Source organism: Pituophis catenifer, unplaced genomic scaffold (assembly GCF_029215685.1).
Source record: "Pituophis catenifer annectens isolate HBS135680 unplaced genomic scaffold, rPitCat1.0.hap2 SCAF_4, whole genome shotgun sequence".
Taxonomy (NCBI): domain Eukaryota; kingdom Metazoa; phylum Chordata; class Lepidosauria; order Squamata; family Colubridae; genus Pituophis; species Pituophis catenifer.
The window spans coordinates 53,240,049-53,255,533 of NW_027256884.1; the positions used below are offsets into that span (position 1 = coordinate 53,240,049).

Genomic DNA, 15,485 nt, shown 5'->3' on the forward strand with positions numbered 1-15,485 from the left:
GATAATTTTATATTATAAAATGTTTTATGAAATTTGCCAAATTTCCTTTCCACTAAAGCTATGCATCCTGGATTTTGAATCCATATATTCTATATGTTAGCTGATTGAGGTATCTTGGCTCAAAAAGGTTTGCCCTGTGATACATGGTTTAGCCCAGCAGACATGAAACTTTTAGCAATAAATAGATACAGGACAAAGTAAATTGATACAAACATACCCAGTCAACATTGTATATAGAAGGACACCAAGGCTCCATATGTCGCATGCTACATCATACCCTTGCCTTTTTAACACCTATGGGAATCATGTTATTAATTAAATCATTAAAAAAAGTAATTATTCTTAATTGTAAATATTACTTTTGTAAATGCTACTTTTACTACAGAATCACTAAGAAACTGAAATTGCTGTATCCATTATAAATTATCCAATAAAAATTGGATAGTTTAATTTAATAATTGAATATTTTAATAAACAATATTTGAATTATTAAATTAATTTAAACTCTATCATTGCAGTAAAAATGACAGTTTAAAAATCACTGAATTATAAAAGAAAGAAAACCAAAACTGAAATAAATCATTAACATAAATTATGGGTAATCAATATAGCACTATTAAAATAAAATAGTTTAGATAAATTCATTTGCACAGTTGTTTCTCCATCTCATGGAATCCATTTAGTTCAAATAATTACACCTCATGTAATTCAAAGATAAGTAGAAAGCCACAAATCCAATTTCTTGGTTTCCTTTATGTATGATCATCAGCCTCAAATTCTTTAAAAATATGGAAAAGATAGGAATGTTCCATAAACCTTGAGGCTTGGCCAATGCATATATAGTCCCATATGTAGGATTAAGAACAATCAAAGTCAGTGAGGAAAGTTGAAGTACCAAGTGGCTTGCAGATCAGCAGGAACTTAAGTGGCTGTCAGCTGAGGGAGGGTATGAAGGTGACTGCTGTGGCATATGTGAACAATTTCAGGCTCAGAGGTGGCTGATGCTGGGTGGGTGGGGGATATGCAGTTAGCTGCAGCGGTGCATGCAAGTTATTTCACGCCTGGGGTGGAGAGGTGGCCAATGGCGGGTGGGACACAGATGGCTGCAACAGAACCCACAAGCAATTTTAAGCACAGGGGGAGGGTGTGCAGGTGGCTACAGTGGCATATGTGAATGATTCAAGGCTCAGAGGTGGCTGCTCCTGGGAAAAGGAGACTTGCCAGAATAATTGCAACTTTCCCCATTGTTTGTAGGAAGCTGTCAGTGAAGGCTGCAAATGGCAATCATGTGATTGTGGACCACTGCAACCATCATAAGTGCAAGCCAGTTGCCAAGTTACCAGATCAACATCATGTTACTGCAGGGATGGTGCGATAGCTGGAAGTTTGAGGATTGGTTATAAGTATCAATTGTTCAGCACCATCCAACTTTAAACAGTCACTGATCAAGTAACCACTAAGTGAGAACTATCTACAGTATATACTGTAACTTATGTTTTTATAAGGAAGTGAGAAAAAGTGTTCTGCACAAACAGTTAGAAATTTTGGTTAAATAGATTTTAAGATTCTGAAATTGTCACTAAGGATGATCAGATTGCCTTTTGCTTCTGAAGTTATTAATAATCATTTCCCCCTTTTTTCTATAAGCCAATATATACAGTACTTTGTATAAGGGGGACCAATATGAAGCAATCAACTTGAGTCTGGTGGATATTCAGTTTTTAATAATCAGATTTCTGGAAAGATCTCCTATTGCTCCAGGAACTATTGGTTTCTAAACAGCTATTGAAAAATGTAATACTCCTGGCCTGAATGGCTTTTCAAAGGACTGGTACAAGGCTTTTGCTGAGTCATCGTAAATCTTTTGGATGTAAGTAATAAATCTTTTTCAGAATGTTAAACTGCCAGCATTGTTTTATACTAAGGATTATACTAAGGTCATGATGGCGAACTTATTGCATGCATGCTGGAAGTGGCACGTAGAATCATCTCTCCAGGCATGCCAGCCGTCGCCCATCGCTCTTCCGGGTTCCGGCGTGCACATGTGCGCTGACCAGCTGGTCTTTGTGTGTGCGGGAACGCCGGAAACCGAAAGACCATGCATGCTGGGAAGTTGTTTTTCTGGTTTCCGGTGCTCCACCCACACTGTGCGCACTCCTGTTTTGGCACTCATTGCCGAAAAGGTTTGCAAACACTATACTAAGGTATTTATTATGCTGGTTACATACTGCATAACTGCAAAATGTTTTATCACATATAATTTACATCAGGGTTTACAAAAAATCATCAGGCATCAGACAATATGTTTATTAGTTGATATACTGGATATAATCAAGTACAGGATGGAATCTACTAGTATCTTTAGACCCAGAAAAAGCCTTTGCTAAATTATCTATTTCTAAAAGCCATTCCTTAACATCTAGAACAGAGTCAAACTCAATTTAATTGAGGGCCGCATCAGGGTTGTGTTTGACCTCGGGGGGGGGGGGAGTGGGCGTAGCCAGCTCAACATCACTCGTGTCAGGGGCACCTGTGGTGACCCAAGCACTTTGCCAGAGAAAACCGGCTCCCAAGCTCCGTTTTTGGCTGCGACGGCCCCCTGAAACCCTCTACCAGGGAAAACAGAGCTAGGGCAGAACTCCGTTTTCACTGGTAGAGGCACTGTGGGCCAGTCCTTCACTATTTCCAGAGTGGCCCCATGGGCCAGATCTAAGCACTCTGCTGGCCAGATCTGGACCACCGGCCTTGAGTTTGACAAGCCTGGCCTAGAATAACATTTTTTTTCAAACTCACAGTATGATTCTTTTATCCCTTCCATGCAATTATATAATAAATAGTCATATTCGAAAATTTGATGTTTTTAGTTTGGCTTTCCCACTTCTCTCTTATTTTTCTGATTTCTATCTTTTTTAAATTTAAGATTTTTTTTTGTTTTTAATATATTTGCCTATAGTTTTCTAATAAAATTATTATTAAATAAACACTTATTTAATTTACATTAAATAAATGTAAATTAATACATTTATTTAAAGAAAAAAAAGGAATTTCCAGATTACATGTTTTTCTACACAGGAAATGCAGACAAATAACAAATAGTTTACCTCTGGAGCAACAAAATTTGCTGTGTAACAGGGTGTCATTAAGAGGCCATTTTCTGCTCTCAGCTGCTTTGCAAAGCCAAAATCACAAATTCGAATAGATTCTGGATTACCTGATTCATCAACATATAAGATATTACTAGGCTTCAAATCTCTATGTACAACCTTAAGAAAAACAAAGAAAAAATTACTGTGATTTTTATGCAAAATCATCTGCAAGTTTCTTCATGATTCTGAAAAGATCTGCCAGTTTTTCTGCAGCTTTGCAGAAAAACAGCCAGAAAAATAAAGAAGTCTCTACTGTTCCTTGGTATACATTGGTTTTACATGGGAAACAGTTCAGTTGCAGGAGTTCTTGTAAACCCATCTCTTTCTTCTCAATAAAAGTTGTTAAAAGAGACTGTGAGGTTTGTTTTCAAAAAAACCTGATAATGATTTTAAAAATAGATAGCTGACAAAGACAGACTTACCCCTTGTGCATGAAGATATTCAACAGTTTTTGTAATTGTCAATAACACAGCACTAGCTTCTCTTTCAGAAAAAAATTTTTGCCTAAGGATTTTATCCAGCAGTTCTCCACCTTTCATGAGTTCTGTTACCAGAAATACATATTTTCCATCATCATATACCTGAAAATAACATTAAATATCCAATCATATCATGTACCTGAAAGTGACATACAAAATGATTTCACAAAAGAAATGGACCTGCTTAAAATACTGGTTATCACCTCCTGAAATAGTGTGTGATATCTGAAGAACCCAGAAAATATCACAAGATAAAGGATAACTCAGTTAAAAAAATCACTGCAACTTAAATAAGATTTAAAAAATCTAAAATTGGATGACAATCACAGAAAGGAAAAGAATAATAAATAACAAGAGTTTGATGGTTCAATTGGCAATGTGAAAAGTTATTTTAATTGATTTCCAAAATGATAGCTGAGTGGAAAAAGAATTTCCCACTATCTAATGAATGAAAAATAAAAGAACAGGTAACTTATTCTTTACTACCTGTAATATTTTTAGGGGTGTTTTTCTTTTGTTGTTGTTGCAACTCCATAAACTTTTGTTTACGCTTTGTACAAGATTATACACCCTATTTGTGAGGAACTCTGAGTAGCAGCACTTGTGTAAGAAGCAAGGATATGCTTGCCAAACCTGCCGGTCTATCAATACCACTACTCACTACATCAGGTCCTTAGAAAGCAATCATCAATCTATCAATATTCTAAGATCGTGTTTCTATACCGAAGGCTGTGAGCCTATTTACTAAGATTGATCATTTCGCTGATCTGTACTTCTGTCAACCAAGGAAGAATTCCACCTCTTTCAACCTAAATAAACAGTCTGCCAAATATTTGGGGTTAAAAAAGATTTACAGCTCCAGAGAAAACCCAGGATATATGCATTACAAATGCTGGACAAAATTAAGTAAGTTTTCTAACCTAATAGTTAATAGAAGGCAAATAACACATTGATATTAATGACTTAATTACCATAAGATGCTTATATTATCTACTTACATCTTTAAGAGTAATAATATTTGGATGCTGTCCATATCGTAGCAATATTTCTATTTCCTCTGTAGGGTCTCTCTTACTCTTGTCTATAATCTAGAGGAGCAAATATATATAAATCAATAATGTTATACAATACTAACAACTAATTAAATTATTTTTTATAACAACAACCAACTCAAAACAGTATTTTCCCCTTGATTAAAGAGAAAGTTAGGTTGTTATACTAGTTAAGGCACTGAGCTAAAAATCAGGGGACTCCTATCAAACCTGACTCGACTCCATAGTTGCCTGTGCCTGCTTTTTCTTGCAGTTTTGCCAAAGAGTGTCAGGAAGGGGGTGGTGAATTCCTAAGGGTAGAGGGAGACTGTGGAATGCAAGTGAACCATCTGTTGCCAGGGAGACGTTATCTACAAAGCCAAGTGATGAAGAAAGTTTTGACCAAAGTAGACAGCTTTTCCCAAAGCAAAAAAACAGAATTCAACTGGTGAACTATGAATTGTGGGTGGCCCAGAAAAGGGAGTTATCTATGTGGCTTTTTGTGGGAAAAATCCCAGAACTGACTTTGCTTCTGCCATGCCTAGATGGATTTTTCATAAAGCTACATTCTTGGTTAATCTAAAGAGCTGGGAGTTTTGTTGAATGTGACAAATGGGAATCAGTTTTCACAGTAGTGCCTACCTGGATCTCACCAGGAGGCCAAAGACCTGAGATGTCGGCAACAGGCAAGGAATCGGAGGAGAGGAATAAACCAGAGGAGCCAATGGCTAAAGAGGCCTGATGGTACTACAAACCAGGGCAGGGGTGCAGCCAGCGGGCACATGTCCCAAATTCAGGGCTGAAAAGCCAGAGATGCACTCAGTGAGCTTAAGAGAACATCTGCGGGGTATCCTGCATCTGGGAGTATTCGTACAACTGATAAATGAGGTTCTGCACAAGCACATGTACAAGAAAGTCTTGGTGTACTTGATCAATATATTTATATACACCAAGAGCCCTGAAGAACACACAAAGCTAGTCAGAGCCATACCCAGGAAACTGCAGGAACCCCAACTCTACGTGAAGCTGTCTAAGTGTGAATTCCACAAGACCCGCTTAGATTACTTGAGATACTGGATCTCCCATGAAGGAGTGGAGTTGGATCCCAGTAAGGTGAAGGCAATACTAAAGTGGGAACCCCCTTGGACCAGGAGGCAACTACAGACTTTCCTGAGCTTCACGAACTTTTACTGCCAATTCATCCCCACCTTCGCCCAGGTAGCCCTAACAATCACAAATTTGCTAAAGTCAGGAAGAGGGGTAAAACCAAAATCCAGTGAGCCCCTGGACAGGTCCCTTGACTGCCAAGCCGCTTGTGATGACCCAGGGCACAGCACAGCGATAACACAAACAGCTGGCAGTTCAAACCGCCCCTTTATTGCTCCAAATGCTCCCATGTTTCTGGCAAGTCCCAGAGCAGAATGATAACAAACCCCCACACAAACCTCAAGCAGCCTCTGGCTGCAATTAGTCCAGCCCAGCGCTATCTGCACCAAGGCTGCACAGCAATAAATCCCAAATGTATTTGGCAAAACAAGAGCAAAGCAAGGGGTTCAGGGAGCAAAAGATCCAGATAATTAGTCCAGAATGCCAACAAGGAATGCAAGGACTCCTGGCAAGTTCAAATCTCGAATGCTGTTCACTTCATACTCCGTCTCTCCCTGAGGTGCTACCAGTCCCGGTGGTGCGGACTGTCAGCCAATACTGGTACTAGCAATGACCTGTGGAAGACCAGGTGAATCCGCATGGTCCATGGCAGGAATAAGCGAAATGCCAAGGATTGATCACTGCTTCGACTGGAAACAGGCCCAAGTAGTGGTGATCAAGTTTTTTGGATGGCCACACCGTTGGCACGTATCGTGTGGAAAGCCAAACCCGATCGCCCACATCTAACGGAGGGATGTCTTGACGATGCCAATCTGTGAAGCGTTTGTAGTCCTCCTTGGCTTTCTCCAGTTGGTTCCGAACCACTTGGTGCATGGCTTTCAATTCTTGGAGGAATGTATCCACGGATGGAACTGGGGAGTCAGACAGAGCCAACGGGAAGAGCCATGGATGGAAGCCGTAACTGTTGAAGAACAGGGACACATGGGTGGATGCATACTGAGCATTGTTGTAGGCAAACTCCTCCACAGCCAGCACCTCCGCCCAATTGTCCTGTTGGGTGTTGTTCCAAGATGGCGTTCATCCTCTCTATTCCTCCGTCAGTCTTGGGGTAATGGGCGGATGACAGACATGCCTGTACCTGCAGTTCCGTAAGGTCTGCCAAAAGTGTGCTGTAAATTGTACCCACTAGTCAGACACTACTTGATCCAGTAACCCATGCAGCTAAAACACATGGGCAATGAATAACTAGGCCATCGCCCGTGAGATAAGAAGACCCGCACACGGAATAAAATGAGCCGTCTTGGTGAGCATGTCCACCACCACCAAGATGGTTGTGATGCCCTTTGATGGGGGCAACTCAGCTATGAAGTCCAATGAGACCGCTCCCCAGGGTCTTTCTGGTGTGGGTAGCGGCTGTAAGAGGCCAGGGGGCGCACCGGTAATGTGCTGCTCAGATGGTGAATTATAGTGAATTAGTTACCCTAAGAATTAAGAGCTGTCTCCTTAAGAGATTGCATTGTGAGAGATGTAGATAGAGATTGTATTATGGGAAATGTAGTCCATGACGTGTGACCACATCTGTGTGTCTGATTGGCCACTGAGGCTCTCTGCCTGGAGGTGTAGAACAAAGCCCGGCCATTATGAATTGCCACGGAGGAGAGAAGCATGCTTTCTGAACAGGGGGACAGATCTACCGTCATTTTACACTAGGAAATGGAACAGATTATGTAAGAAGGATGAATCTCACCATGACTCACCATGATTATAAGTCTATATTTGAGGATACCCAAATAAATGATCTGTATGAAAACCTGTTTGCTAGAGTTTAGCTGCCTGTTCCCAGTGGAGCCAGATGCCTGGGGAACAGAACAGTAAAATGACGTAGACTGCCTGACCCCCTCCTTTTTTTTTTCTTGGAACAATGATGGACGTTATGTTTGAGTGAAGAAAAAAAAAGTGCTCTTCTCTACGCAGAACTTAAAAAAAAAAAAAAACTTTGTTTGCACCTAATTGAGACCTTTGCTTAGCCACAGAAGTGACAAAACCTGCTTTCCTTCTCTTTACATCCCAAATTCTGTTTGGATTTAACTGAGAAAAGTATTCTGCCTGGCAGTAAAAGGTCAGAGAATGGTTAGCCCCCCCCTTCTCTTCTTGGAACAAAGAGGAAATACCTTTCTATATTCGAATCACCTTTGCAAAAAAAAAATTTCTTTTTTTTAAATATATTTTTATTGTTAAAATATAAACAAAAATACAAAGACAATACAAAGCAAACAAAACTCCCACCACCCACAGCACCTACACAACATTCTACATATATACTTTTTGTCATTAACATTATATATAGTATTTTTGCAAAGTTTTTGTGTGTATGTTGCTTTAGAAGCTTAACTCGGCAGTAAAAGAAAAAAGCCTTATTTTAGCACAAAGCAAGCCGAGCCACATGGTCTCCATGGAGATTGAATTTGCATGATACACTCTGCTTCTCCCAGCCTAGCCAGCTCAATCTGCATTTGAAGAGCAAGTCGCAAAGGCATTTTGTAAGGAAAAGATCTGATGCAGAGAAATTATCTATCTATCTATCTATCTATCTATCTATCTATCTATCTATCTATTTATTTATTTATTATTTAAATTTGTATACCGCCCTTCTCCCGAAGGACTCAGGGCGGTGCACAGCCAAAATTAAAATACATACAATACAAAATTTAAAATAATTTAAAAACAGAATTAAATCGAATTGGCTTCCCAAAACATTAAAACCCATTACCCTTAAAATAACCCATTAAAATCTAGCTACAGTGCATGCTGTTACTTTGAACCTTGCTTGAAGAAAATACTGGAAAGCTAAATCCCCTTTATAGGGCAAGGAATTAAAGTCCAAAGGAACCCAAGTTCGAAGAAAGCCTCTTAGGGTCCCCAAATCGGACAGTTTCTTTGCAGTTCTATACAAAGGAACACGCTAAAACCAGTTTAACCCAAGCATTAGTTAGATTACAGCATCCTAGTGGCCAAAAGTGGCCAAAAGTTGTATTGCACCAACCACGCTGCTACGCAAGCAACACACCCTAGTGGCCAAAAGGTGTATTGCACCAACCACGCTACTACGTAAGCAACACACCCTAATGGCCAAAAGGTGTACTGCATCAACCACACCACCCCAATGGTCAGAAGGCGAACTACAATGACGTCTCCTAACATTTGCCAACTACCAAATGGAGCTATACACTGACCCTGAAAGCTTTGGCATTACGGAAAAATAGTTACCATCTACCAAAGGAACCAGTCATAACCCCAGTCCGACAAAGAGCCCAGTGCAGGTTGCAAGAGGAAAAACCTCTGTGTCAGTGCTTAACACGGAGGTTGTCACCCTGCCTATAAGGAGCTCAGATGTAAAGCTCTCTATGGAAGCTCTACATCGACCTTAGAAAGCAAAGGAAGATCCTATCTGTCCACTGCACAAGACCTCGCACGCTCTGAATAGGTGCAGTGGATTCCACCAGAAACCCCTGAACAAAAGAGTTTGTTTCAAGTGCTGTGAATCTAAGGAGCATATAGCCAAAGACTGCACGGCAAAGGTGAGTTGTTACCTGTGCCAAGGCAACCAGCACCCAACTGCCCTGCATCCAGACCATGAGATGACACCACGGCCGACTCCTACTCCACCTGTCAGCATTGGAAGCCATATTAGGCCGGAAGCTTCAATGCTGCCACCTCCTCATTTGTGGGAAAGTAGGATGGGGTTTAGGAGGGGGGAATTAGTAGACAGAATAGCATTCTTCCTATCGGTCAAGGCCAGGGTGATCTAGCATCTGGAGGAGGAGTGGTCAAGGGCTGGGTTTAGGTGGAACAGACGTTGATTGGAGCATGTGATTGATTGATGAGAAAGGGGGTGGTTTTGGGAGCTTTGTATTACTGAAGGAAAGCCTGGGCTTTTCAGATTCGGGATTTCCCAGATGTGCCAGTTTACCTATTTCTAGTAAAGAGAACTTTGGAAAATGCCTGCTTCTGCGTCTTTACTGGGAGTCGGTGTGTGTGTGTGTGTGTGTTTCTGGAACGCTGACATTATCCTGAATCTCACTAAAACCTAACGGCACCCCCTAAAGGGACTGTTGTGGGTGCCGAGCCCCAGCATCTACCTAAACCCTGGGTGGTGCAAAGACTCAGTGAAGATGGAAGAGAAGGAAGGAGCTGTTGGGGGCCTGGGGGCTCAAGGAAGTACTGAACCCTTGCTTTCTTCCCCTGAAGAAATGGAACGGGCCATGAAGGCTGCAGAGTCCTGGAAGAGTTGCCAATCTGATCCAGCTTCAGGAGGAGATTTGAAGCCGCCACGTGAGTGACTGGAGGATGGAGGCAGCTGTGGGCTCCGGCGACTCCCGGGACTGGGACCAGCCACACCCAATGTGGAGCCAGTCCTTCTCTGGATTTCCTGAGTGCTTTGAACGGATGGAAGTGGGGAGTTACGCACCCTCTTCAAAACCCTTGAGGTGAGATGGCAGCTAGCTCAACCTACTTTCACTTTCCCTGGCCCAGGACAAGGATGGGGGGTTAGTGGAGCACAGCCCCTCCCCCTCCCCGGCCAGGAGCGAATTGGAAGGATTGACGCACCATGGTCATCCTGCAGCAGTGGGATTCCAAAACCCCCCTTTTTGGGCCCCTCGCCAGCCTGTGTTAGCATTACTTCCTGCGGAGAGCATACTGCCCCGTTGAGCTTTCTACCCAGGCCAGGGATGGATCCAGTGCCAGTGGTATCCCGTACCGTCTGTCCCAAGCTCCCAGGGATCCCCCTGGCCCCCCTCCTATGCCTCAGCGATCCTGGCACCACAGGGGGGGGGGGCTAATCCAGCAGCTGGCTGGAATACCTTTCCCTCCAGCGCAGCAAGCAGCTCAGCAGCCAGGTCCCCTCCCCCAACAACCGACGCCGTTTCCCGCCCCCCCTCCAACCCAGCTACCTTCACACCAACCTGTTGGAATGCAACAACCAGGGGCACCAAAGGGGGGACTAATCCAATAGCCGCCTGGAATGCCCCCCCTCCAGTGCAGCAAGCTGCTCAGCAACCAGCTCCCCTCCCCCAACCAGCCGCAGCCAACGCCCCCCCACCTGCAAGGCAACCACCACCCCGCTTCAGAGCAACTTTTTACAGAACGCCAGCCAAGTTAGCTTATTTCCTCAGCAGGGTCTGGGCTCACGTTGATCAGTATGGTGACCAATACGAATCAGATCGGGACTTGGTGTCGGCAATCTCAGATGGGATGAATGAGGGGGAGGCCTCTGAATGGATAGCCCAGATGCACGATGACGGCGCTGTTGAACTGTATGATATCGATGGCTTTATCACACTGCTACGGTCCCGCTTTGACGACTCAGACTGTGTAAATAAACACAAAGCCACGCTAAAAGTCATGAAGCAAGGTAACCAACCAATGAAAGACTTTGTATGGGACTTTAGGCGAGTTGCAGGGAATCTGGGCCATTGGCCTGATCGCATACTTCTGCACTACTTCAAGGAAGCCATCGACCCAGAAGTCAGAAAAGCCTGTGGGATCCAGGGGGTGCCTAAGCGTCTCGACTATTATACCATGTCCATTGCTCTAGACAGAGAAGTCCACCCCCCCCCAGCCAAACACCAGCACAGCAACCACCTCGTAGGGCATTACCTAAAAAGCCCATTTCAAAACCTCCAAATCGCACACACCCCTCACCAGGGGGGTGAGTGATTAAATGCTATTGCTGTGGACAAACAGGACATCGAGCTTCTGAGTGCCTGGCCCCTGTCCCAGTTCCACAACAACGACCCGCCACAACTGCACGAGGCAGGAGGGCTCCAAAGAAAACCCCAGACACCAGCCAATTTGCCAAACAAGCCGTGGAGATTCCCCTCCCCACTGAAGAGAGGGGGGACCCTCCGGCTACAGGAGCACCTCCCGACGAGCCCAGCGGGGATGAAGACCCGATGGTGAGTGCACCCATCACCCCTTTCTCAATTAAAGTAAAACTAGTCCTGCCAGAAACAGGGAAAGAAACAGAACTCCCAGCAGTAATAGATACCGGCTATACCATTAGATACCGGCTATACTGATTAGATTAGATATGGGGAAACATCATGAATTTATAAGATTTATAGTAACCCCAAAGATGTCAGAATCTATCATACTAGGCCTGGCTTGACTAGATAAATGGGGCCCCACCATCACATGGGAAGATGGATACCAAAAAATCAGGATAGGGGTTGGCCCAACACCCCTTCCCCTCCTCCCAAACACCAACCTACCCAAAATGACCAGCAGCCAGAAACAGTAGCAGCTTCTTCAGACAGGCCTCCAGGTGAACACCAAATCCCTAAGGTGTATGCAGACTTAGCCGAAGCGTTTAGCGAAGAGGAATGTAATCTCCTCCCCCCTCATTGGCCCACAGACTGCGCCATTGAATTACAACCAGGGGCAAAATTGCTGAAACCTAGAATGTACTCCATGACACCTTCTGAGATGACTGAATTGAGGAAGTACATTGACACCAACCTAGCCAGAGGGTTCATCGAGCCTGCGAAATCCAGCATGGCCACCCCAGTACTGTTTAAAGAAAAAAAAGATGGTACTTTAAGATTATGTATTGACTTTCGGTCTATCAATGGCATTTGCATACAAAATACTTACCCCCTCCCACTGATGAAAGACTTACTGAACCACCTATCGAAAGGAAAAATTTTCACCAAGCTAGACCTAAGAGAAACCTACTACCGAATTCGCATAAAGGAGGGAGACAAATGGAAGACTGCTTTTAACTGCCCCTTGGGCAGCTTCCAATTCCGGGTCATGCCTTTTGGACTCCAGAAGGCCCCAGGGGTCTTCATGCAATTGATCAACGAAATTTTGCATGAGCATTTATATCAGGACGTTCTTTTTTATCTCGATTACATTCTTACAGTGGGGCAAAAAAGTATTTAGTCAGCCACCAATTGTGCAAGTTCTCCCACTTAAAAAGATGAGAGAGGCCTGTAATTGACATCATACGTAGACCTCAACTATGAGAGACAAAATGAGAAAGCAAATCCAGACAATCACATTGTCTGATTTGGAAAGAATTTATTTGCAAATTATGGTGGAAAATAAGTATTTGGTCACCTACAAACAAACAAGATTTCTGGCTCTCACGGACCTGTAACTTCTTCTTTAAGAGGCTCCTCTGTCCTCCACTCATTACCTGTATTAATGGCACCTGTTTGAACCTGTTATCAGTATAAAAGACACCTGTCCACAACTTCAAACAGTCACACTCCAAACTCCACTATGGTGAAGACCAAAGAGCAAGAAACAAAATTGTAGACCTGCACCAGGCTGGGAAGACTGAATCTGCAATAGGCAAGCAGCTTGGTGTGAAGAAATCAACTATGGGAGCAATAATTAGAAAATGGAAGACATACAAGACCACTGATAATGTCCTTCGATCTGGGGCTCCACGCAAGATCTCACCTCATGGGGTCAAAATGATCACAAGAACGTTGAGCAAAAATCCCAGAACCACATGGGGGGACCTAGTGAATGACCTGCAGAGAGCTAGGACCAACGTAACAAAGGCTACCATCAGTAACACACTACGCCGCCAGGGACTCAGATCCTGCAGTGCCAGACGTGTCCCCCTGCTTAAGCTAGTACATGTCCGGGCCCATCTGAAGTTTGCTAGAGCACATTTGGATGATCCAGAAGAGGATTGGGAGAATGTCATATGGCCAGATGAAACCAAAGTAGAACTGTTTGGTAGAAACACAACTCGTCGGGTTTGGAGGAAAGAGAATGCTGTGTTGCATCCAAAGTACACCATATCTACTGTGAAGCATGGAGATGGCAACATCATGCTTTGGGGCTGTTTCTCTGCAAAGGGACCAGGACGACTGATCCGTGTACAGGAAAGAATGAATGGGGCCATGTATCGTGAGATTTTGAGTGCAAACCTCCTTCCATCAGCAAGGGCATTGAAGATGAAACCTGGCTGGGTCTTTCAGCATGACAATGATCCCAAACACACCGCCCGGGCAACGAAGGAGTGGCTTCGTAAGAAGCATTTCAAGGTCCTGGAGTGGCCTAGCCAGTCTCCAGATCTCAACCCCATAGAAAACCTTTGGAGGGAGTTGAAAGTCCGTGTTGCCCAGCGACAGCCCTAAAACATAATTGCTCTAGAGGAGATCTGCATGGAGAAATGGGCCAACATACCCGCAACAGTGTATGCCAACCTTGTGAAGACTTACAGAAAACGTTTGACCTCTGTCATTGCCAACAAAGGATATATAACAAAGTATTGAGATGAACTTTTGATATTGACCAAATACTTATTTTCCACCATAATTTGCAAATAAATTCTTTCCAAATCAGACAATGTGATTGCCTGGATTTGTTTTCTCATTTTGTCTCTCATAGTTGAGGTCTACCTATGATGTCAATTACAGGCCTCTCTCTCATCTTTTTAAGTGGGAGAATTGGTGCACAATTGGTGGCTGACTAAATACTTTTTTGCCCCACTGTATATTCAGCGAAAATATGGAAGACCACGTCAAATTGGTCAGACAAGTACTGAAAAAACTCCTAGCAGCCAAACTTTATGCAAAATTGTCCAAATGCGAGTTCCATAAGGAAACCCTTGACTACCTGGGATACAGGGTGTCGAATAAGGGGATCGAAATGGACCCAGAGAAGGTTAGGGCAGTACTGGACTGGCAGCCCCCAGGCACCTGTAACCAACTCCAGAGCTTCCTGGGGTTTGCAAACTTTTACAGACAATTCATCCCTTCCTTCGCTGAGGTCGCACTCCCTTTGACAGAACTGCTAAAAACCGGACCGTCTCCCACCAAGCCAAAACCTAGCCAGCCCTTATCTTGGACAATGGACTGCCAAAAATCCTTTGAACGGTTAAAACGCCTATTTGCGGTGAAGCCAATCCTACAACATCCTGACCTGAATAAACCCTTTGTGGTTCAGGCGGACACAAGTGATGTGGCGGTGTCGGCTGTTCTACTACAAAGGGACCCCCAGAACAATCTAATGCCATGTGCTTATGTATCAAGGAAGTTAACTGACACTGAGCGCAGATGGGTGGTAGGGGAAAGGAGGTGTTTGCGGTGGAATGGGCTCTCCTGTCCTGGAGACACTTCCTGGAGGGGATGAATGAGCCTTTTGAGGTTTGGACTGACCACAAGAATCTCGAGGCACTGAAGACCCCTAGGAAGCTTTCCCCAAAGCAGATTCATTGGGCTCAATATTTCAAATGCTTTAACTTTAACCTAAAATATATCCCAGGGGATAAGAACCTTCTGGCTGACGCTCTTTCCCGCAAACCCCAATTTGACAGCCAATGGGAAGAGATAGTTCACATCATGATTTCAGAGACTCAGCCAGCCGCCCAAGCCCGTACCAGAGCACAAACATGCCAGGGTTCCAACCTCCCCGAAGACAAGTTGACAGCGGAGCTAAAAGCAGCGCTCTCTAATGATTCCTGGTTCAAAGAACACCAGGTGGACCTCACCCTAAGGAACGGATTGGCATGGAAGGGGAATAAACTTTACGTGCCCTGCAGCCTGTGGCTCCTGGTACTGAAGAGAAGTTATGATTCTTGCCTAGAGGGCCACTTTAAAAACCCTCCATTTGACTAGGAGGCAATTCTGGTGGCCAAAGATGAAAACTGAAGTGGAAGATTATGTGAGGAGCTGTGCCACCTGCACCACCATGAAGTA

General features: G+C 43.8%; 1 protein-coding gene across 2 annotated transcripts in view; it reads right to left on the reverse strand.

The window, feature by feature from the left end:
- RPS6KA3 (ribosomal protein S6 kinase A3) overlaps positions 1-15,485 on the reverse strand; it is a 148,975-nt gene that overhangs the window by 15,928 nt on the left and 117,562 nt on the right. For both annotated transcript variants that reach the window (XM_070943971.1, XM_070943970.1), the window contains exons 16-19: positions 4,624-4,713; positions 3,569-3,727; positions 3,102-3,263; positions 218-294 (exon numbers count right to left, since the gene is read on the reverse strand). In XM_070943971.1, coding sequence (XP_070800072.1) covers positions 218-294; positions 3,102-3,263; positions 3,569-3,727; positions 4,624-4,713 — 488 coding nt within the window. The remainder of the gene's footprint in view (positions 1-217; positions 295-3,101; positions 3,264-3,568; positions 3,728-4,623; positions 4,714-15,485) is intronic.